The sequence below is a fragment of the Schistocerca americana genome, chromosome 1 (assembly GCF_021461395.2).
Source record: "Schistocerca americana isolate TAMUIC-IGC-003095 chromosome 1, iqSchAmer2.1, whole genome shotgun sequence".
NCBI classification, from domain to species: Eukaryota; Metazoa; Arthropoda; class Insecta; order Orthoptera; family Acrididae; genus Schistocerca; species Schistocerca americana.
The window spans coordinates 830,371,736-830,395,277 of NC_060119.1; the positions used below are offsets into that span (position 1 = coordinate 830,371,736).

The window sequence follows — 23,542 nt, forward strand, 5'->3', positions numbered from 1 at the left end:
GATGAAAAGAACAAGGAAAGACTACAGAAGAACTATGGTTAGCGGGGTGAAACATAACATTGGGGAATGCCCATTAAAACTAAAAGATATTTAATTTACGTTCAACAACTGGAGCTTGTGGCAGCTAATAAGCAAGTGACGCGATTTTGACATTCGTTTACCTTTTATTTAGAAAATTATCTGCTTTTTCACAATTTTTCTTTTTCGACACTAACGAGAAAGAAGTAATTGTATGATAAGTTACCATTTATTTCCAAAAAGCGTAGAACTGGGAATATGGAAGAGATTTTCCAAGCGCATGTGTTCCTAAATCACTTTAGGAAGAGGTTAGAACAAAAATCTCCAGAAATTACTTCAGATACAGAAGAAGAGGTTTTTTTGTGCGTCATGAATTCGAGATAAGAGGCCAAGACGAATTTTAACGTTGTTAGTACGAGGTTTATCCAGAAAGTAAGAGACGTTTTGAAATAAAACATTGACGATATGGAAAAACCAAATATCATTACACACATTTTAAAGGTACACTCTTAAGCTATTTTTCTACCTAATTGCCACTCAAATTGAGGCACTTGTCAAACCGTGGCACAAGTTTTTCAATGCCGTGTCTATAGAAATCTGTCGCCTGCGATTGCAACCACTGGTTTATACTGGTATGCAGTTCGGCGTCAGTACCAAAGCGTTGTGTAGCGAGCCATGTATTCGTTGCTAGGAAGAGGTGGCTGTATGGTGGACGATCAAACACCTCCCACCAAACCCTGTTGGAGCTCTCGAGTACGACTGGCCGTGTGTGGACATGGGTTGTCGTGAAAAAACAGAACATTTGCGCTAACTCTCTTCCGACACTTGTTTTGTATCGCCGCCTTAACTTTGTCAGGATTCGACAATACGACTCTGAGTTAATTGTTATGTCAGATTCAAGGAAATCAACGAGAGTTATTCCCTTAAGAGTCCCGAAATACAGTAACCACGATCATTCTTGTTGACAGCTTTTACAACCACTTCCTTGGTTTCTTGGGAGAACTTGCGTGTCCCCTTCCATCGATTGCTTTTTTGATTCAGAATTGACATGCTTCACCCAAGTCTCGTCCCCCATTACGATACGATCGATAACTTTGTTACCAGTTTTCTCGTAATCTTCGAAGAAGGTCAGTGTCGCAGCCAATCTCTGTTTTATGTGGTCGTCCATTAGGATTTTTGGTAACCCACCTAGCAGTAAATTTGTGGTAAACAAGTTTCTCCGCCACAATTTTTTGGACTAAATTCCGTGAAATTAAGGGAAAATGTTGCGAAAGCTTTTTAATGGCGAAATGAATGTTAATACGTCAAAGAACGCAAAGTAATGGAGACACAGATCACATGCTACCACCGCTCGATTCGTAATGAGTATAGGGACGTTACGCGACCAAGATGACAGTGGCTGTAGCCTCCACAGCAGCAATAGACCAAAAGGTCTGTTACTTTCTGGACAGCCTTCGCAGTATTGGTTGCTTCTACGAAATACATTAATATTTTAGGACTCGTTTTTAATCCCAGAGTGTGTCAATACGTCCACGATGCACTGGCTGTCGACATGCTCGGCAACCGTTTGCTGTAGAAGTGAAGAAACGGATGCATTCCGGGATAGCGGCTCAGGCAAACGCAAGCAGAGTTTACCTGACGACAGCAAGGTGCAAATAACGTAAACGTGAGAAAATAGAAACGGGAAAGAACATTTAGGATGATACAGAAGAATAGCACTTGCTTTGAAGCAGCGGACTCCGAGTCCTTCACGACGACTGGAGCGGCGGCGCGTGGTTGAGGCAGTAGTGGGTCTCTAACCTGTTGCTGCGGTGGTGGTGGTGGTGGTGGTGGTGCCTGCGCTGCTGCGGCTGCAGCTGCTGGTGCGGCGGCGGCGGGGGCGGCGCCGGCAGCGGGGAGGCGGTCTGCGCCCCCGCGGTGTCCGCGCCGGCGGCTGCCGGGCTCTGCTGGAAGCCGGCGGCGGGCAGCCCCGCGGCCGCGGAGGGCCCGATGCGCGCCGTCACGCCCATGTTGCGGTGCGGCGGCACCGGCGGCCGGTACTCCACCTCCAGCGGCTTGTCAGCCGCCGCCGCCGCCGACGCCGGCGCGGGCGCCACCAGCCCGTGGGGAGGCAGCGGCGGCGGCGTTCCGCTGCTGCGACTGCCGCACACACCAAGCAGTCTCTCACTACAGCCCTTCCGATGCCTCTCACCACGATCACGCGGTGACTGCCACAACAAGGACGTCATTTACGAAAGGAAGGACCCAAACCAACCTCTACCCACGACCTGAGTTAGAGAAGACGGAGGGGGAAAGGGCGCAAATCATATTTATTTCCTGGTGAATGAAGTACACTCTACGACAAAAAAGTGACGGTCGACGAAAGAATCATCCGAATGGGACAGAAATCGGTAGAGACAAACAAATTATTAAAATTACAGAAAAATTAGACGATTTATTCAAGAGAAAGAGCTTCACAAATAGAGCAAGTAAAATACGCATGGCGCGTATGCCACCAATTATTCAGTTTGACACTGATTGCTAAAGTTGTTAGCTGTCATCCTGAGGGATATAGAACCAAATTGTGTCACAAAATTGGTAAGGCTTTCGTAGCCACTTGTTGACAAACTGCTTATTGCCTTCTGTCTCGGGTTCTTCGGCTGACGTTCATCTGATGATTTTATTGACGTTTCGCCAGCACGAGTGGCTGGCATTGTCAAAGCTTCACCCTCCATTGCCGGTGGTGACCTGGAGCCGAGCTCGCGGCCGCAGACTATATGTACCTGGTGCGCCAACGTCCGAGGGCTTCTCCGCGCTCATTTCCGGTAGCAAGAGGAGAACCGCACCGGAGACTCACTCCTAGGATCGTGGAAGCTCGTCTCTCATAAAAATTAGAAATGCGCTGGAAACTGAAATGAGAATCCTTCCAGGAAAGACGACGAAGTTCTTACAAAAGCCTGTTAGATATACGTAGACAACATTTCAAAGAAGACTATGCAAAAATTAAACTGTCACCATCGGATATCGGGCATAGAGATGATGAGACTAAGGTAAAAAAAGGCCCGCCCTGTTGGCCGTGCGGTCTAATGCACGGATTTTCCGGGTGGGAAGGAGTGCCGGTCCCCGGCACGAATACGCCCGGCGGATTCGTGTCGAGGTCCCGTGAGCCGGCCAGTCTGTGGATGGTTTTTAGATGGTTTTCCATCTGCCTCGGCGAATGCGGGGTGGTTCCCCTTATTTCCGCCTCAGCTACACTATGTCGGCGATTCCTGCGCAAACAAGTTCTCCACGTACGCTTACACCACCATTACTCTACCACGCAAAATATAGGGGTTACACTCGTCTGGTGTGAGACGTTCCCTGGGGGGTCCACCGGGGGCCGAACCGCACAATAACCCCGGGTTCGGTGTGGGGCGGCTGAGGGTTGACGTGGACTGCAGTAGTCATCGTGGGGTTGCGGACCACTGCGGCTGCGGAGGGGACGGAGCCTTTCAATCGTCTCTAGGTCCCCGGTTAACATAACATAAAATAACATAAGGTGAAAAAAAAAGATTGGGACACTTTGAGAGATGTATAGACAGACACTTTTCACTCGTTCAGTACGCGTATGGAACAGGAAAATAATTAATATTGTTTTCATGCTCTCTCCATCATGCATTGTACAGTAGCTTGAGGAGCACATACACAGCTCGACAAAAAAAGTGAAGAACCCAGAAAACATAAAAAAATGTTCAAATGTGTGTGAAATCTTATGGGACTTAACTGCTAAGGTCATCAGTCCCTAAGCTTACGCACTACTTAAGCTAAATTATCCCAAGGACAAACACACACACCCATGGCCGAGGGAGTATACGAACCTCCGCCGGGACCACCCGCACAGTGCATGACTACAGCGCCCTAGACCGATCGGCTAATCCCGTGCTGCCCAGAAGACATAGTTGGATATCAATGTAACTTGTACATTTACACATCATCGATAGGTTGATGTAAAGAATTACAGATGCAATTCCGACTGATGTGTAGAACGACAAACAGGGTGGACTAGTGTTGTAACCAGGCCTGACAGGGTGAGTGATCAGTGTGAAGGATGTGGATACCCAGCGATCTTGTTTGAGAGACAGTATCAGCGCGTGAGATTGCTTGAATGCAGCCCCATTGTGGATCTTCATTTGGCTGTCTGGCTGAATCGGCCAACTTGCAGATTTGTGGGCATTCGTATGTAACAGCCACCCGTTTTTTGACTGCATGGGAACGTGAAGGAAGGCATACTCGTCGTGAAGTTTCCGGCCGACCACGTATGACCCAAGGCAGGATTGCCATATTATGCTCCAATCACATCGCAAAGCTTCACATCTGTGCCTAGAATCTGAGAACAAGTAATTGACTCACTTCAGCATTCTGTGCCATCTCGCACCATTTGTTGGAGGCTAGCAGCAACTGGACTCGCCAACTACCGTCCCATGTGTAGGCCACCGGTAATATCACAATACAAACATCTGCGTATGATGTCGTGATTGGGAAGTATGGACTCCTGATGAATGGAGTCTAAATACGTTCAGCGAGGGAATCGCGGTTCTGCACTACACCGGTTGACATCGTCAGCGACGATGGATCCCATTCTTCAAATGTATTGGGTAGGCACAGCGTTGTTACTCCTGGAGTAATGGCGTGGGGAATCATCAGGGATGATATTAGGTCACGGCTAATGGCACATGAGGGAACTTTGACGGTACAACGATACGTCAAGGACACCTTGTGTCAGCTGCTGAGAATTTTTCCACGTTGTATGGGCGTGGTTCATGGAACTCTTCAATCCCTGACGTTTCGTCCAACGCAAGACTCAGCACAACCAGGAGCACCTCCGAAGATGTCCAACGTAGCCTTCGACGAAACGTCAGGGATTGAAGAGTTCCATGGACCACGGCCACACAACCCGGAAAGATTCTCAGTAGCTGAAACATCCGGTCGTGAAAGCCTTCATCGTACACCCTGTGTCGTCAGGTGCCACCTCTCAAGGAAAGTATGGTGGTGCCATTTTTCAACACGATTATACTCGTACACAAATGACACGTGCCTCTATGAACTGCCACATGATTTTGAAATACTCTCGTTCTAATGAGATCCCCAGGTATGTCCCTAATAGAACTTCGTCCCAGTTTCAGTAATCAACATATCAAGGACCAGTCACTACAATTGTTGGCTCTCTTGTCTCAGGAGAAACGCCATTCCCAATCAAATCAGTGGATTCATCCAGATCAGAGGGAGTGTAAGGTTATACTGGAAAGTTGGCTCATTCTGCCAAGTCCTCTGTAAAATTATGTCCATTTTATAATCACTGAGTTAACTTCACAAACCCTTTCAAGAAGTGAACTTTAATTTCGTTTTCACCTCCCTTTCTGATTGCTTAACTTCTTTGTCAGGCCGTGTATATAGCTACAGAAATACACGCCACGCCAGATTTCACTCTCTTACTTTTGTCTGTGCCCTTACGAAATTCTTCTGACCATCATGCTAAATGCCGGTGTTAAGAAGAGTCGCTCATTTTCTTGTGACTACAACTGTAGAACTTTTACTTAAATGTGATTTAAGGTAGTTGTTTCACATGTACATAGTGAGTATGTTCCGCTAGACTAATGTGATGCCGGCCGAAGTGGCCGTGCGGTTAAAGGCGCTGCAGTCTGGAACCGCAAGACCGCTACGGTCGCAGGTTCGAATCCTGCCTCGGGCATGGATGTTTGTGATGTCCTTAGGTTAGTTAGGTTTATCTAGTTCTAAGTTCTAGGGGACTAATGACTCAGCAGTTGAGTCCCATAGTGCTCAGAGCCAACTAATGTGATTTGTTACGGAGGAACTTTATCTCGACAAGTAATTACTGACAAGAGATCTATTTAAAGAATTTTAACATTTCCGGTAGAATACGTTTAATTATAACCCCGAATGCTAGGTGCTTTAAGTGAAATTCATTAGCAAATGTATGAGAGAAATATTTTGATTATCCTCCCATAATGGTGGAGCAGATGAATGGCGTCTGAAACTCATCTGTTGCAAGTTGTTAGATTTCTTCTATGAATCACTTTGCTGTATTCTAGCAGATGTGTACGCTCTCCAGTACTTACTTCCGTGCACAAACATGTTGCTACGACTGATGGAATTTAACGATTTGCGGTACTATTATATCATCGAGAATGTTTCAGTGGCATTCTCTTCGGAAGTTACTCACTATGAAGGGCAGATCCAGTTGATTCTGACACACACACAGCTGTACTTTACATCTTCCCCAGGTTCAATGTGATGTCTCAAGAAGATGAAGTGCCTTGCCTCACAACTAGACATCGAAAAATGACGAAGGCTTTAGGGTCCTTTGGGGGACCTAATTAAACATCTGTGTAAACACCCGCCCTCTTACGAGGATCAGAAAGTATTTCTTCCTATTTTCTTTATTTTCATTTTGCAAGAAAAGCAAATTCCACAAGCGTGGGATAATAGTTATTTTCTTACTTTTCCACATAATTACCATCTCTGTTCACAGTTTTTCCACATTGAAACAGTAGCATTTACATCTATGCGGTGTGAAGCGTGGACCTGCTTCCGAAGACAATAGAGCAAGTCTCGTCTCCAGGCATAATTTTCGCCAAAACCTCTTCCTCCTTTCATCCCACAGCCCCCTCATATTGAAGCGCAACAAAAGGTTGGATGCACTTGTATTCCTTGCCATTGTATAGAAAACAGCCGACATTCACGTAAGTATGAGACGGCATTCTGAAACTGAATTTCTCACTGCAAAAGGTGAAACGCCCAATCGTATTCATGAAAGGCTGGAGAAAGAGTATGGAGATGATACGGTGGACCCCAACGCCGTTAGAAGATGGATTCGTCGCTGTAGAGAATTTCATTTCCCAATATTCAGAAACCTTGAAGTAGATCAGTTTTTCAAACGTGGCCGTCACAGCGCCTCCACCGGTGGATAACTGGAGACACATTCAGTCTGCTGTTTCCCGATGGTCGTTAGGGATGGTACGGCCAACACGCTGGATGGTGTGTGAAGTCTCTGGAGTCGCTGGCCGGTAGTTCCACGTTGCTGCGGCAAACTGTGTTCGGCCTTCAGCTTCTCTACAGCGACGAATCCATCTTCTAACGGCGCTGGCGTCCACCGTATCATCTCCATACTCTTTCTCCAGCCTTTCATGAATACGATTGGGCGTTTCACCTTTTGCAGTGAGAAATTCAGTTTCAGAATGCCGTCTCATACTTACGTGAATGTCGGCTGTTTTCTATACTTACGCATTACTTTGATACATTGATGCATGGCGCTGTTTCTACAGTGGGGAGAAGAAGTTTTCAGGAAGTGTTCCGTATTCATGATTACTATATTACTAGCTCAATGAAGAAGAAAGAGGAATTACTTTCTGACTAGTCCTCGTACGATGTTGTGTTTTCTGTGTAAATCCTCCACAATCGCCTTGCGACATTGCAGGCAGTACGACCTCGGTCGTCTATGGACAAGAGATTGGAACTTGATCTATGTTTTCAGTGTGCTATGAACAGCAATTTCTCTGTATACGGTCAAATTACAGTGACCCGACATTATTCATCATTTCGTTTTGCTGCTTTTGTATTAGCCGAGTTTACAGATAAAATTACTGGATGTCAGATCTGCCTGTTACGGGAAACCATGTTTGCTGCTTTTATCCCATACTCAGTGAATTTCCCTAATTTACATTTCTAAAATGAGTACTTCCTTTAAGTGACAATTGATCTACGAAAATTTGACTAAAAATAGTTATTGTCTGTTATTGCCATTCCCTTCATTTTTTACAAGCTTATGCAGCACCCTCTGCACATTATCGGGAACAAATTCAAATGGCTCTGAGCACTAAGGGACTTAACTTCTGACGTCATCAGTCCCCTAGAACTTAGAACTACTGAAACCTAACCAACCTAAGGACATCACACACATCCATGACCGAGGCAGGATTCGAACCTGGGACCGTAGCGGTCGCGCGGTTCCAGACTGTAGCGCCTAGAGCCGCTCGGCCACTCCGGCCGGCTTATCGGGAACAAACAGCTTGTCATTTGCTACTATATAACATTAATGTGAATTTAGTTAGTGAGTTAACACATCACTTTGTGTCTAACAGTAATTTTGTTGTACAAAGATATTTCGCGGGTGTACAGGGTGGTCAGAAACACTCTTAAAATCTTGTAAGGGCGCTGCTGGGGAGGTTAGGCTCAGAAATAATTATTTAAAAATTTTTTCGATAGGTTGCCCCGTTTCTGAGTTACTTAGCATTGAAGTTAGCCAATCAGGCCATTACGCTCGCAAATTCAAGCACTTGACAAGCTAAACCGCGGTAATGCACAGACATCTGAATTACCGTGAATTACGAGTTGTTCAAACGCTCCTTACTATTTAAAATATGCCTTTTTCGGAACTCATAAAGTGAAGTTTGGATACCAAACGAAGAACACATTAGGCCACACTGCCTCCTGCAGGCTGCTTCAATTTGCACGCACAACGATCTGATTGGTTAACTTCAATGTTACTTAAATTGCAAACGGAGCAATGTATCTAATTTTTCTCTTAACAATTGTTTCTCAACACAACACACCCGCAGCAGTCGTACAAGCTTTGCAGACTTTTCTGACCACCCTGTAAATGCGATTACTTACAGCTTTCGCAAATACTTCTTTATCTGCATTATCATGGGTGGCCTAGAAGTGCACACAAACACTAACACTACACATATTTTACAGAACTTCGTTAATAAATAACACTTTTCAACGTCGCTAAAACACAATGTAAATATTGCTGTTGTATGTCGAGTCCCAGTTGACGTTCACTTGCTGTCGATTGTGTTTGGCGACAAATCTGAATTTCGTTTACTTTCTTACTCTCTCTCTCTCTCTCTCTTTGTGTAAAATTCCTTTGACGTGTTAAATAGTATACCACTGTACAGTGTGGTGTACTGACTTATTATCTGTTTTCCTTCTACTAACGCCTTTTGTATGTAGTAGTTTTCCTCTTTTGTGAGTTTATGGTACAGGCTGTGGGTGGATTTTAATATTTGTAAATGTGTTCCTATTTCAGATGGGTGATTGTTGCGGGTTATTGGGTGGCCAGCAAATGTGCTATTGGAGTTGTTACTTCTTATAGTTCTTAAGTGTTCTGTATATATTGTCTTAAAGTTCTTTCAGTTTTGCCCTGTGTATGGTGACTAAAAAATGTTGCAAACAATTTCATATATATCTGATACGTTGATTTTATTTCTAAACGTTTCCTCTGTTCTGAGATATTTTGTGTTGTATAGTGTGTCTTGTGTCCAATACGAAGTCCAAGTTTCTTTATAATATTTGTAAACTATTTTATTAATGTAGGTGAGTATGTGCCAGTTTGTGATGAGTCTGGCTTGTTGTGTCTTGCATATGTTCCTTGTCTCTGTGTTTTGTTCTCCCGTAATCTTGTGCAATGCCTTCTGTAGACGCAACCTGTGCATTTCTCTCCGTTCACGTTTTTGTTGGTCTTTATCATGCGGGTGTCCATACCATTTTACACTGCTATTTGTTTTACAGTGTTTCGCTCCTACGTGTAGTTCATTTTGCTAATGAGTGTTCAGTTTACTTTGTGGAGCACGAATCTGAATCTTGTTTGTTTGTGTGTCAATCGTGGTTTGACTGTGAATGGTAATACTCGTGGTTGTCGGTTTCCTGAATATTGTGAAGTCATGGTTGTTGTTTATCCTTCGTATAATGAGATCCATGAAGTTTATATCCAGTAATTTTGACCCAATATTGCTTGCTTCACTGTGCTGCAATGTAAAGCGTAAATTGTGAATACTCAGAAACTGGTCTCTAAGTAATTGGCCCAGTAGGAAATTAGCAAGTGGCGCAGTTGTTCGCAAATGCTGTTCACAAACAGTCTAATAAGCATGAAGTGCATTCGCAATTTGCAGTTGCGAATGTGGACAACCATTAATTGTCTAACGGACTGACGACAAATTTGTGCTGGACCAGGACTCGAACCCAGATTTCCCGCTTTACTTGAGTGGTCGTCTTAAGCGCTTTGGCTGTGCGTGCGCGACTCATGTCCCAGACTCAAACTTCCAACATTCTTCGTCACAGCCTGTAATTGCACATACGTTATACACTGAAGCGCCAAAGAAACTAGTATAGACGTGGGTACTCAAATACAGAGGTATGTAAACAAGCAGAAGACGGCACTACTGTCAGCAACGCCTATATAAGACAAGTATCTGGCGCAATTGTTAGTTTGGTTACTGCTGCTACAATGGCAGGTTACCAAAATTTAAGTGCGGTTTGAAAGTGGCACACAGCATCTACGAGGTAGCGATGAAGAGGGGATTCTGCTGTACGACCACTTCACTAGTCTACCGTGAATATCAGGAATCCGGTAAAACACCAGATCTTCGACATCGCTGTTACCGGAAAAGATCCTGCTAGAACGGGACCAACTACGACTGAAGAGAATTATTCAACGTGACAGAAGTGCAACCCTTCCACAAATAGTGCAGGTTTCACTATTGGGCAATCAACAAGTGTGAGCGTGCGAACCATTCAACGAAACATCATCGTTATGGACTTACGGAGCCGAAGGCCCGCTCGTGTATCCTTGAGAACTACTCGACACGCAACTTTACGTATCGCCCGGGCCCGTCAACACCGATATTGGTCTGTCGATGACTGGAAACATGTTGCCTGGTCGGACGAGTCTCGTTTCAAATTGTATCGAGCGGATGGATGTAAATGGGTATGGAGATAATCTCATGAATCCATAGAGCCTGCGTGTCAGCAGTGGACTGTTCAAGCTGGTGGACGCTCTATCATGGTGTTGGGCGCGTGCAGTTGGAGTGATATGGGACCCCTGATACGTCTAGATACGACTCTTGACAAGTGACACGTACGTAGCAATCTGTCTTATCACCTGCATCCATTCATGTCCATTGTGAATTCCGACGGACTTGGACAATTCCAGTAGGACGTCCAGAATTGCTACAGAGTGCCTTCAGGAACACTCTTCTGAGTTTAAACACTTCCGCTGGCCACTAAATTCCCCAGACATGACATTATTCAGCATATCTGGGATGCCTTGTTACGTGCTGTTCAGAAGAGATCGTACTCTTACAGATTTATGGACAGCTTTGTAAAATTCATGGGATCATTTCCCTCCAGCACTACTTGAGAAATTAGTCGAGTCCATGGCACGTCATGATGCGACACTTCTGCGTTCTCGCGTGGACCCCACACGATGTTAGGCAGGTGTACCAGTTTCTTTGGCTATTCAGTGTGTAATTCCTGTACACGGGAGGACATTGTAGTCGAAAGTCTCTGCCTGGTATCGGCGAATAAATACATATTGCAGTGCCTGTGTTGTTAAGAATAATGATGCGATATTGTGCCGGACATGCACGCATGTCAGAAGGTACACTGCATCGTTCTGCCTGACAACACAGGTACTGCGATATCGAAGAAGTGCTAGCGGCGCCGGGCGGTACTCACATCTGCCACATCCTCTCTGGCGGCGTGGGCAGCGCCGGCTCCCTCGAGTGCTGTCGCACCGGCGTGGCGGGCTGCGGCCTCTCCCTGTCCCTCTCCCTCTCCCTCTCCTTGTCCCTCTCCTTCTTGCAGTAGGTCGAGCTGTCCACGGCGGGCACGTGCCGCACCGCCGCTGCCGATGCCGATGACGCCTGCATCTCCGTCGACTGCTCCAGCGGGTTCGCCGTGATCCGTACCTGTGCCCGACACAAGCACTGCAGCTGAGCGCTACATCCTCCCAGAACATGAACGGAGGAGTATTTATGTAGACATCACGAAGGAGACTGATCCAATGTTTTACTCACATTTGTCATAACGAATCGATAAGCCTCCATGGCAGATTAAAACTTTGCGTCGAACTGGGATTCGAAACCGAAATATTGAGTAAGGCGGTCAGGCCGGATCGTGAGTCGTCCCTGGACAGCTCGGTTGGTAACTGCAATGCCGGTGAAGAAAAGGTTCCCGTGGTTCAGATCCCGATCCGACAGAGTTTCAATGTGCAAATAAGTGTCACAATTTTCATGTTTCACCATGTCACGCATGCACATTTGGAAAACTTGAATGAAAATAGTACGGCACATCTATACGATAACCGATTCATCGAACAGGAGATACCTTGTATAAGTTTTTCAAACAGCACGGGAGCAAACACACTCCGCCGCCCTAGGTTTGGGTACACTTTTAGGTACCACACCGCACTAATCACTGATACCCACGACACGATTGTGTAGGCTATCATCCCATATATGTGAAATTTTCTCTGATTCCATCCATAGGTTGTATTAGACGACAGACGTTCAATGTAAGTAATAATAGATCCCCTCCAGGAAATGCGGTGGATTCGTGATTTCCTGTCAGAAATGTCACAGTACGTAGTACTAGATGGAAAGTCATCGAATAAAACAGAAGTAATATCCGGCGTTCCCTTAGAAAATGTTATAGATCCTCTATTGTTCCTGATTTATGTTAACGACATAGAAGACAATCTGAGTAGCCCCCTTAAATTATTTGGAGATGGTTCTCTCATTTACCGTCTTGTAAAATTATCAGATGACCAAAACGAATTGACAAATGATTTAGATAGCACGGATTCTTAAAATATAGTTCTTGTGAATCACAACTAGCTCTTTATACTCATGAAGTGATGATGATGTTTGGTTTGTGGGGCGCTCAACTACGCGGTCATCAGCACCCGTGCAAAGTCCCAGTTTTTTCACAGTCCAATTTTTTTTTCACAATCCGTTCTAGCCACTGTCATGATTGATGAGGAGGATGATGAAACGATGAGGACATCATAGGCACCCAGTCCCCAGGCTAAGAAAAGTCCCCAACCCGTGAGCCATAGGTATACTCATGAAGTAATGAGTGCTGTCAACAGACGATATCAAATTGATTCTATACTTTTAGATTTCCAGAATGCTTTCGATACCTTTCCTCACAAGCGTCTTTTAACCAAACTGCGTGCCTGCGGAATATCGCCTCAGTTGTGTGGCTGGATTCGTGATTGCCTGTCAGAGAGGTCACAGTGCGTAGTAATAGATGGAAAGTCATGGTGTAAAACAGAAGCAATATCCGGCGTTCCCCAAGAACGTGTTATAGGCCATCTATTGTTCCTGATCTGTATTAACGACATAGGTGACAACCTGAGTAGTCCTCTTAGATTGTCTGCAGACGATGCTGTCATTTACCGTCTTGTAAAGTCATCAGATGACCAAAACGAATTGCAAAATTTTGCTAACTGTATGGTGCGATAAGTTGCAATTGACCCTGTATAAAGAAAGGTGTGAAGTTATTAATATGAGTACTAAAAGAAGTCCGCTAAATTTCAAATACACGGTAAGTCACACAAACTGATGGCCGTAAATTCTACTAAATAGTTAGGGAATACAATTAAAATAACCAAAATTGGTACGATCACATAGACAATGTTGTGGGTAGAGAAAACCAAAGACTTCGATTCATTGGCAGGACGCTTAGAACGTGCAACAGGTCTACGAAGGAGACTGCTTACACCACGCTTGTCCGCTCTAGCCTGGAGTACTGCTGTGCGGTGTGGGATCCGCATCAGATGGGACTGACGAATGGAATCGGAAAAGTTCAAAGACGGGCGGCTCGTTTTGTACTATCGCGAAATAGGGGAGATAGTGCCACAGACATGATACGTGAATTGGAGTGCTAATCATCAAAACAAAAGCGTTTTTCGTTGCGACGGGTTGTTCTCATGAAATTTCAATCACCAGTTTTCTCCTCCGATTGGGAAAACATTCTGTTGGCACCCATCTACATAGGGAGAAATGATCAACACGATAAAATAAGAGAAATCAAAGTTCGCACAGGAAAATTTAAGTGCTCGTTTTTCCCGCACGCCATTCGAGAGTGGAACTGTTGAGAGACAGCTTGAAGGCGGTTGATTGAACCCTCTGCCAGGCGCTCTATTATGAATAGCAGAGTAATCACGTAGATGTATATGCAGATGTGGAACGTTCATGGTTCCCGAACTCATATAAACAATTTTTCATTAACGGTCACCAGTATTCTGCTCGCAATTTATATGACGACCGACCACATGCAGATATCGTCGATGCCTTCGCTAACGTCTATTCCCCGATTTCTTACGAATATATTTTATTAACATGGTGGTCCATGCGGTATCTAACTGATGGTCATTTTTTTCCTATTAAGGTAGTCGCTACGAGTCTTTAAATGAATGCCTCATAGAAGGAAAGAGTAAAATATCATAATAACCAAAGTCCAATTCAGTATATTTAGTCACATTAACCATGGTGGTTACAAGTAGCTCCTATTATGTTCCTTTTTGCTATAATTTAATAGGATATTCCAGTGTTTATACTGTGGCAGAGTGGACACCGGTGACTTTTTGGTGTCATCTTAGCAGCTGTCTCAATGAAAGGTGAGTCACATTGATGGAAGTAGCTGAAAATTACTTTACCATAGCCGCAAGCTGCGTAAAACAACAACAGTATTTTTTCTTTTCTTTCTTTATATCCACCTGATCCTTCAAGATACTTATCCTTAAATCCTATGTAAAGTGTGCCTTGTTATGGCAAAGTAAAACTTAGAAAACCATTGTACAAGTACCACCTACACCAATACGAAAGCCATTTAGTATGAACATAAATTAATTTTAATAGCGTCAAAATGTATTAGAAGCGATCTCCAAGAACAATTATCGTATGAGCGGCCGTTTAGATAAAAACACAGGACTCGTATCCATAATGAGTGTTCAAATTCCCTACCGTTCGTTCCTAATCAGCTTCTGCGTATTTGTTTATGAAGCATTTGTTATGCGTGTATTATGTGACAGATCGCACCGTGGACCCACCCGTAGTGGCAACTAACTTGGTTGTGTGACAGGATACAGCCACGCTTCAGTTCACAGAATCGTGCGTTCTTGCCGGCAGTCTAAGAGTGGAAAGGTGATGCCTTCGTGGGCAACCACAACGGCTTGGTCTTAATGCCATTAACTTGCTGCCGATGAAGAAGAGAATGGAATGGCACTACAGACGGGAAACGTGACAGAACGCTCAAGAAAAGTTGTTAAGTTCGGTAAGTGTATGGTGTGCAAATTACAGCAGGAGGGAACAATGTTGTGCGAGTTGAGATTCAAGTACCCAGAAGCAAAGTGCACGTAAGAGACAGGCACTTGAAGATATGGATAAACGTTTTTTAATTAGGAATCCATTTTCACGATATTATGTACTTTGGGTATACTTCAGACCTTTTGCTGCAGATAACTGGACTTCAAGGAAACTCTGAGAAAAATATTCTCTCTATGGATTTTGTGTCTCAATAAGGAAGTCTATGTTATGATTAACTAGCAAAATGAAACGGCCCAGTGATTTATTCAGGCGAATAAATGATGTCAAAGTGTGCCAGGAATGTTTCCAGATAATAGCGGCGATGAATCTTCAAGAATACGTAGAAGAACCTAAAAGAAATGGAGGAGCTATTAGAATCACGTTGGCTATAGCAAAGGGTAGACCACCATCACTACAGAAGCAGTTCTGATGTTGCGCCTGATAGTGGAAGCAAGACTTAAGAAGAATCAAGACACTTTCATAGGATTTTTCGGACTGGATAAAACAGTCAACAGTGCACAATGGTGCAAGATGTTATAAATTCTAAGAAAAATATATATAAGTTATAGGAAATACAGTAACGTGCAATATGTATAAGGCACAAGAGTGAACAATAAGAATGGAAGACCAAAAACATAGTGCTCGCATTAGAAAGAGTGTAAACAAAGTATGAAGTCTCCACTACTGTTGAATACATGCGCTGAAAAACGAATAATGGAAACAAAGCAAAGGTTCTGAAGTGTGACTGAAATTCAGGGGGAGAGGATATAAAATTCTTTGGTGACAAGTGAGGAGGAATCACAGGATCTTTGGATGGAATGAACATGGTGCGCTATATGCAGGTCGGTCACGAAGAGTCTGAAAATCTGGTAAGGGTGTTGCATGGTAGATTGTAAGAAAAGATTTCGATACGTTGTGCCGTTAATGAGCATTGAAGGCAACAATCAGACCGTTGCGCGCCAAATTCAAGGGGACCGCCAAATACAATTAGTGACAGTTTTTCTCATAACGTAGATGATAGCGTACGAGACTGAGCCTTTGGCTCTGGTTTGATTCTTACTACTTACTACTGTCCCGTATCAATTTTTGGTATGGCTCTCTCGTTCGGCTTTAGGAAACCAAACAGAGTACACGTTTGTCGGCACCGTGTCTGGGCGGCCGCCTGAGTTTGCGTGCGCAAGGCCTGATTGGCTAACTTCAACTCGGAAACGGCGATATGTATCGATTTTTTTTTTATTTCGTAAAGCAACGTACCCTGCAAACACGTACAAGTTCTTCGGGCAGTTTCTGATCCGCCTGTGGATTGACAGTAAACAGAAGGACGAAAGTAATGGGGAGAAGTACAAATAAGGTTAGAGACAGACTTACCAAAATTGGAGAACACGAGATTGGCGAAACAAGAGAGTCTGCTGTCTTGGAAGCAAATAACATATGACAGACGCAGCAAGGAAGACATAAAAAGCAGATTAGCAAAGGGAAAGAGGGCACTACTGGTCAAAAGACATTTGTTCCTCTCAAACATCGGACTAAATTTGAGGAAGAATTTTGTGAGATCGTTTGGAGTACGGTCATCTAACGAGGTGAGTCGTGGACTGTGAGCAAAATGAAAATAGAGTCGAAGATGTGATGCTATAGGCTGATGTTGAAAATCAGATGGACTGATAAGGAATTTTCTCTGCAAACTCGGTAAAGAAAGGAACATTTGGGATATTGACAAGAGCGACTGGCATGCAGATTGGTCTGAGAAATCAAGAATAACCTCCATGGCACTACTAGTGGGAGTTAGTAGAAACCGTAGTGAAAGGCAGAGATCCGAATGTATCCTACAAATAATTGAAGACGTCGGATTTAAGCACTACTCTGAGACGCAGAAGCTGACATAGCGTGATGGGTGGCGTTAAAGACAGTTTATTCAAAAAACGGAGGCATAATAGCACAGGTATCACTTGCTGAGCGATTAATTTTGAACTATGCCGGCCTTGTGGTATGGAAGTGTAGCATGTGATAGCGCTCTTGCTGTGAGAATACGCTTATACTAATCCCAGTTCCTGATCCTCGAACATAAACACCACTGCGCTGCTTGTCTAACCAGGTCTCCGTTTTACCGGGTAACAGGTCCCGCTACGTGAGTCAGCAGTCGCTCCTGGAGGTCACGACGCGGCCGAGAGCAGGCAGCTTACCTTGCAGTTGTTGTTGTTGTTGTTGTTGACGACGGCGTGGCCGGAGGCGCGCTCGAGCGTGGCGCGGCCGAGCCAGACCCAGTCGTGCGCGTTGGTGGTGGTGGGCTCCTGACCCTTGGGCGGCCCCCCGCCGGCGGCGCCCGCCCCTCCGGCCGCCCCCAGGCACGCCGCCCCCGAGCTGGACGCCCCCGAGCTGCCGCCGGCCGCCCCCAGCGCCGGGCCGCGCGCTCCCAACGTGGCCGCCTCCATCGGCGTCAGGGGCTTGAACTTGGACGCGTAGACCACGCAGGAGACCACGAAGACGACGATGGCGAAGCAGAAGGCCGCCAGCAGCACGTACATGCCGATCTCGAGCGGCGTCAGGCTGACGGCGGGCTGGCCGTGGGCGGCGCCGGGTCCCAGGTGGTGGTGCGACACGCCGCCGCCGCCCACGTGTGAGCCGCGCACGCCGGACCCGCCGCCCAGGCCGGACACCGCCGCCGAGTGCTGGCGCGCCTGCACCGTCGGCTCGTGGTTGTTCTCGTCTTTCAGCGGAAACCCTGTCACCACACAAAGCACGCATTCAGTATAAGCCGTGTGGAGACACGTAAATTTCGTGACTGCGTTGTTCAGGCTCTTATAGAATCATTGAGTGCCGAAACTGTTCTACATTAACAAATTCAACAAAAATTAGTCATCCCTAGACCGTGCAAAGCCTCCTCTATCCTTGAAAATGACCTAAACTGTGGGACAGAGGATATCCTCAAGTTTCTTCTGGTATACAAGGACATTGATGATCAGATCCCTTAGAACTTCCAAACTCCTAGCAGTTGGTCGCTAAGTTCCACCCAGTGTTCCAAATTGTCCCCTATGCAGAGTGATTCTTTTAACGTTTAGAAACCGCTGAGAAAAGTAAGACACATGGGGCCGCAAACGTCGGAAAATACCCCAAAAGTGAATTACAAATATGAAGGTAGTATCTGTTCCCGAAAGAACAGATACCATTGAAGACCGTGCAGCTTCTCTAGAATGAAATGATAATTAAATCAACACCCCTAGCTGCAAACAGGCACTGATATACATCATTGGGGACATGTTGAAATTGTGTGACCCGACCGGGACTCGAACCCGGGATCTCCTGCTTACATAGCAGACGCTCTATCCATTTTTTTCCCTTCTATGTTGTTCGTTGCATTTGTTCGGTGCGGATGTCCCAGGACACTCGTAAAAGTTCAGTGCTGAGTCGTTGACTCGGATTTTTATTACAGAATGTAGCTAACGCTCTGACCAAACATGCTGAGCTACCGTGCCTGCAACCATCTCGGGCACAGAGGATAGTGCGCCTGCAGGGACTTATCCCTTACACGCTCCCCGTGAAACCCACATTCCCAACATGTCCACACAACTACGTACATTCGTAGTGCGCCTAATAGATGTTTGCCCATCACACTCATTACTCGTGGCAGATTACTATCATGTCCCGTACGAGTTGGGGGTTAGCGTGTGCCTTCGCACAAGAAGGTCAATGACCAGGTAGCCATATTTTAACTATATATGAAGATAGTATCTGTTCCCAAAAGAACAGATACCGTTGATGACCGTGCAGCTTCTTTATAATGATTTTCAACGTGTCCCCAATGATGTATATCAACGCCTGTTTGCAGCTAGGGTATCGATTTAATTATAATTTCGTGAATGACAATTGTTACACATTTGTCATCAATAGATGACGTACTCGGCCGCGTGTGCAACGGTTGAACCTATCGATCTGTCGCACCGGATCATTCCAATCCAAGTCAATTATTCAGGTCTGTGTGGCTCCCGGCCTACGTGTGCTCGTGGGACTCAGGGTTCGAATCTTGCATGTGGCAAATTGACTGAGACAATTATGAGTTTACAGTAAGGTGTTCACTTATTAATTTATTTACCAGTCTCGCGGTCTCCGCTGGTTTATTGCAAAGTACAGCATAACGATACTCCAAGCTTCCGAATTGCATCTTAACCAGCAAATAACGTATGTTCTCTTTACTACATAAGATCTGTAAACAAAAAAAGAACGGACAAAAAGAAAGAACTAGAAAAAAGAACAGCTTTTCATGGTTACAGCAAGGATAACAATTTTGTAACTTTTCACAACACATCACATTTCCAAAATGTGTTCGAAATGTGTACCGTCTGCTTGAATGCAATTATTGCATTGCTCGATCGTCCCCCTATGCTCACGTTCATAAATTCCTTTCGTTTTTTGGATGTGACGTCACATGTTCAACATTTGTCATCCACTTTTGGTGTACTGCCCGACTTCAGCACCCCATATGTCTTACATTACATTACTTTTTTCAGCGTCATTTACGTCGGTTCGGGGTTTTTTAAATCTTTCAAATACCTATTTTTAATCAAATTCCAAACGGCAAGTGCGCTGCATTCTGTACGTACTATGAAGGTGTCTATATTACTCTTAAAGCTGGATAATGGTTACATTTCTTCTCTACAGTATATAACACAGCATGCAGTGTTAACGCTTGCCGCCGAAGAACGACTTGCAACTAATTACTTGAATAATGATGACAAAAACAGGGGTTGTAGTTGAATCCACCCTTGTTTATTCTTTTTAACACATCTTACCATTTTCGACACCAAATTGTTTCACCTTCAGGCCCCAGGCATAACTTGCCATCCACAACCGTTTTCGTGTGCAATGAACAAAATCATATGCAGCGGGCCAAAATTAACTGGATTCCGTGCCTTCCATGGCAATAACAAGACCAGCATGGTCAGACGACCAAATATTAAGACCATACGAGGTCGACAGGAATGCAGTACGTCGACGAGATAGTACCATTGATCCCTATCGGTAACTCATCCGTGTCGCTAAGTAACCAGCGGCGTCCTATAGCGCATCTTTGGTGTACACAAAGTCCCGCACACTGCAGTTCACTAACGTATTAACGGATGCCATTGCCTGGTCATTTATACTTTTTCATGTTAAATTACGCACAATTTTACCTGCACAACATATACATTGTTATTTACATATACTTTACGAAAATACCCAGCATATTATTAAGATTGATATACTTGCTAACACGTATCGCATACGTCCTGTCCTATTAGGTAAAGGTGACGTAGAGTAACAGGTATTCTAGGTCATGAGACCGTCAACTTGTCAGCAATCGATATCAGTTGGTGGTATCCACGGTTTCTGCTCCAAGCCATCGTCTTCACACGATAGCACTGGGTATAAAATCTTATCTTTTATTTTTAACTTAATTTTTATTACATTAGATACTTCGTTTTGTTCTGTTGCACTCCAAATTGCAGAGTACGGGACGATATAGGTGTTTTGATCCGATCAAGATTGTTCTACGAGTATATAATATTTTGTTGCTGTTCATAGTGATCGTTGCTACACCCAATGTGTTTATAAAGGTTATTCTCTATTCTCTATCTTTGTCAGCTATGTCGTGTCCCTGTATCCTGGCACCCATCTAAGATCACATGCTTGCAACAGTATTGGAGTCGCTTTAGGGAATCAAGGATGAGCTGAATCAATTGGTTTATGAACTACCTTTGTTGGATCGCGTGCAGCGCACTGAGTGAGCCATGACAGACAAAAAACGTTGTCCTGTGATGCCTGTGAGAAGCACCTCTGTCGGTGTTCATGTATACGCAAGTCGATATGCGATAGGGTACTTGACTGTCAAACGTGGAATGTAATCTTGAAGACTTGCAGCCTTGAAAGCCGGGAGTGTTCACAGCATACCTGTCCTGAGGATGTAGCAGATAGGCCAAGATTCCGTCACCGAAAATGTAGAACTAAACGTCCTGGTTCATGTTTACGGTAACCTCAATGAACATGCCCAAGTTGCGGTTCGAATGACATCTATTTTTCTCAAAATTTCGAATATCTTGTACCATTTTACATTTTCTACCGATTTTTCCTCGTCGAAAAATCCAATGAACGTGTCTTGATTTTATTTCAGTCTTACTTCCGTTATCAACCGCAGCGTCGGAAATGCCTCTCTGGTGCCTTTACCCTACCTAAAGTCAAACTGATTGTAATCTAACGCATCCTCAGATTTGTTTTCCATTCTTCTACATATTATTCTTGACACGAACTTGGATGCATGACCTGTTAAACTTATTGTACAATAATTCTCGCATCTGTCGGTTCTTGCTATATTCGGCATTGTGTGTATGATGTTTTTCCAAAATTCTGATGGTATATTGCCAGTCCCATAGTTTCTACAACCCAATGTGAACAGCCGTCTTGTTGCGACTCCCCCTATGATTTTAGAAACTCCGATGGAATGTTATCGATTCCTTCTGCCTTCTTTGATTTTAAGTCTGCCAAAGCTACTAAATTCTGATACTGGAGCCACTATCTATTTCCTATAGACCTCCGTTTCTTCGTCTATCACGTCATCAGAGAAGCAGCCCCTCCCCCTCACAGAGGCCTTCGACGTACTGTTTCCACTTATCTAATCTCTCGTCTGCATTTAACAGTGGAATTCCTATTGCACTCTTAATGCTACCGCCATTGCTTTTCATTTCACCGAAGGCTGTTCTGACTCATCAATAAGCTGAGTCAGCCCTTCCGAGAATCATTCCTTTTTCATTTCTTGACATTTTCATGTAGCCAATGCACCTTAGGTTCCCGAACTTCCCATTTATTTCGTTTCTAGCTGACTTGAATTTCTGTATACCTGTTTTTCCCCGAACCTTTTTGTACTTCCTTGTTTCATCGATGAAGTGAAGAATTTCTTCTCTTGTCCTTGGTTCCTTTGCAGTTACCTTCCTTGTATCAACGTTTTTCTTTCGAACTTATGTGACTGCCCTTCTTAAAGATGTCCATTCCTCTTAAACTGAATTGCCAACTGACTTATACCGCGTCGCAATGTCTATAGCCTTGGGGAACTTCAAACGTATCTCTACATTACTTAGTACGTCCGCATCCCACTCCTTTGCGTTCCCGGCGGGGTCAGGGATTTTCTCTGCCTCGTGATGACTGGGTGTTGTGTGATGTCCTTAGGTTAGTTAGGTTTAAGTAGTTCTAAGTTCTAGGGGACTGATGACCATAGATGTTAAGTCCCATAGTGCTCAGAACCATTTTTGAACTTCTTTGCGCAATGATTCTCCCTAACTAGTCTCTTAAACTTCAGCCAACTCTTTATTACTACTAAATTGTGATCTGCGTCTATATCACCTGCTGGGTACGCCTCACAATCCAGCATTTGCTTTCGGAACCTATGCCTAACCATGATGTAATCTACGTAAGCCTTTTCCAAGTGCATCTCTTCCTCTTGTGATTCTTGAACGTAAAATTCGCTATTACCATCTGAAATTTACTGCATAACTCAATTAGTCTTCTTTCTCTCGCATTTCTACTATGAAACTCATATGCTCCGGTAACCTTTCTTGTACTCCCCCTACAACCGCATTCCAGTCCCCCGTGAGTATTATATTTTCATTTCCGTTCACGTAATGTATTAACCCTTCAGCATCATCATATACTCGTATGTATACCTGAGCTATTGTTGTCAGCGCCGGCCGCGGTGGTCTCGCGGTTCTAGGCGCGCAGTCCGGAACCGTGCGACTGCTACGGTCGCAGGTTCGAATCCTGCCTCGGGCATGGATGTGTGTGATGTCCTTAGGTTAGTTAGGTTTAAGTAGTTCTAAGTTCTAGGGGACTGATGACCACAGCAGTTGAGTCCCATAGTGCTCAGAGCCATTTTTTTGTTGTCAGCGTTGGTTTGCTGTCGATTCTGATGAGGACAACTCTATCACTGAATTGTTCACAGTAACTCACACTATGTCCTCCCTTCCTATTCATAACGAATCCTACTCCCTTTATACTACTATCTGCTGCTGTTGATATCACCCTACACTCGTCTGACCAGAAATCCTTGTCTTCTTTAAATATCACTTGACTGTAGTGGGCATAGTGGATGAGAACTGTAGAGCCGAAACTGTTCATCGTTTTTAAAAAGGAAGCGTGTCACCAAGACATTCACTTTTCCAATTTAATCCCAAGTCATCTAAAACAGTGCTTCGCCTATTTCGTGGAAACACCACGAAGGTAACGTTAGAGAGATTTGAGATCACGTGGAGGTTTGCCAACAACTGTCCTTCCGGCACAGCATCGCCATTGGAACCTGAAGCGTGGAGAAGTAACAGTAGAGATGGAAAGCTGATCAGGGTTTAATGTCCCGTCGACAGTGAGGTCAGAAGTTCGGA

General features: G+C 44.6%; 1 protein-coding gene across 1 annotated transcript in view; it reads right to left on the bottom strand.

The window, feature by feature from the left end:
* LOC124594487 (transmembrane protein 132E) overlaps positions 1-23,542 on the bottom strand; it is a 251,554-nt gene that overhangs the window by 15,898 nt on the left and 212,114 nt on the right. The window contains exons 12-14 of the mRNA XM_047132866.1: positions 17,327-17,865; positions 11,512-11,744; positions 1,870-2,157 (exon numbers count right to left, since the gene is read on the bottom strand). Of these exons, the coding sequence (XP_046988822.1) occupies positions 1,870-2,157; positions 11,512-11,744; positions 17,327-17,865 (1,060 nt within the window). The remainder of the gene's footprint in view (positions 1-1,869; positions 2,158-11,511; positions 11,745-17,326; positions 17,866-23,542) is intronic.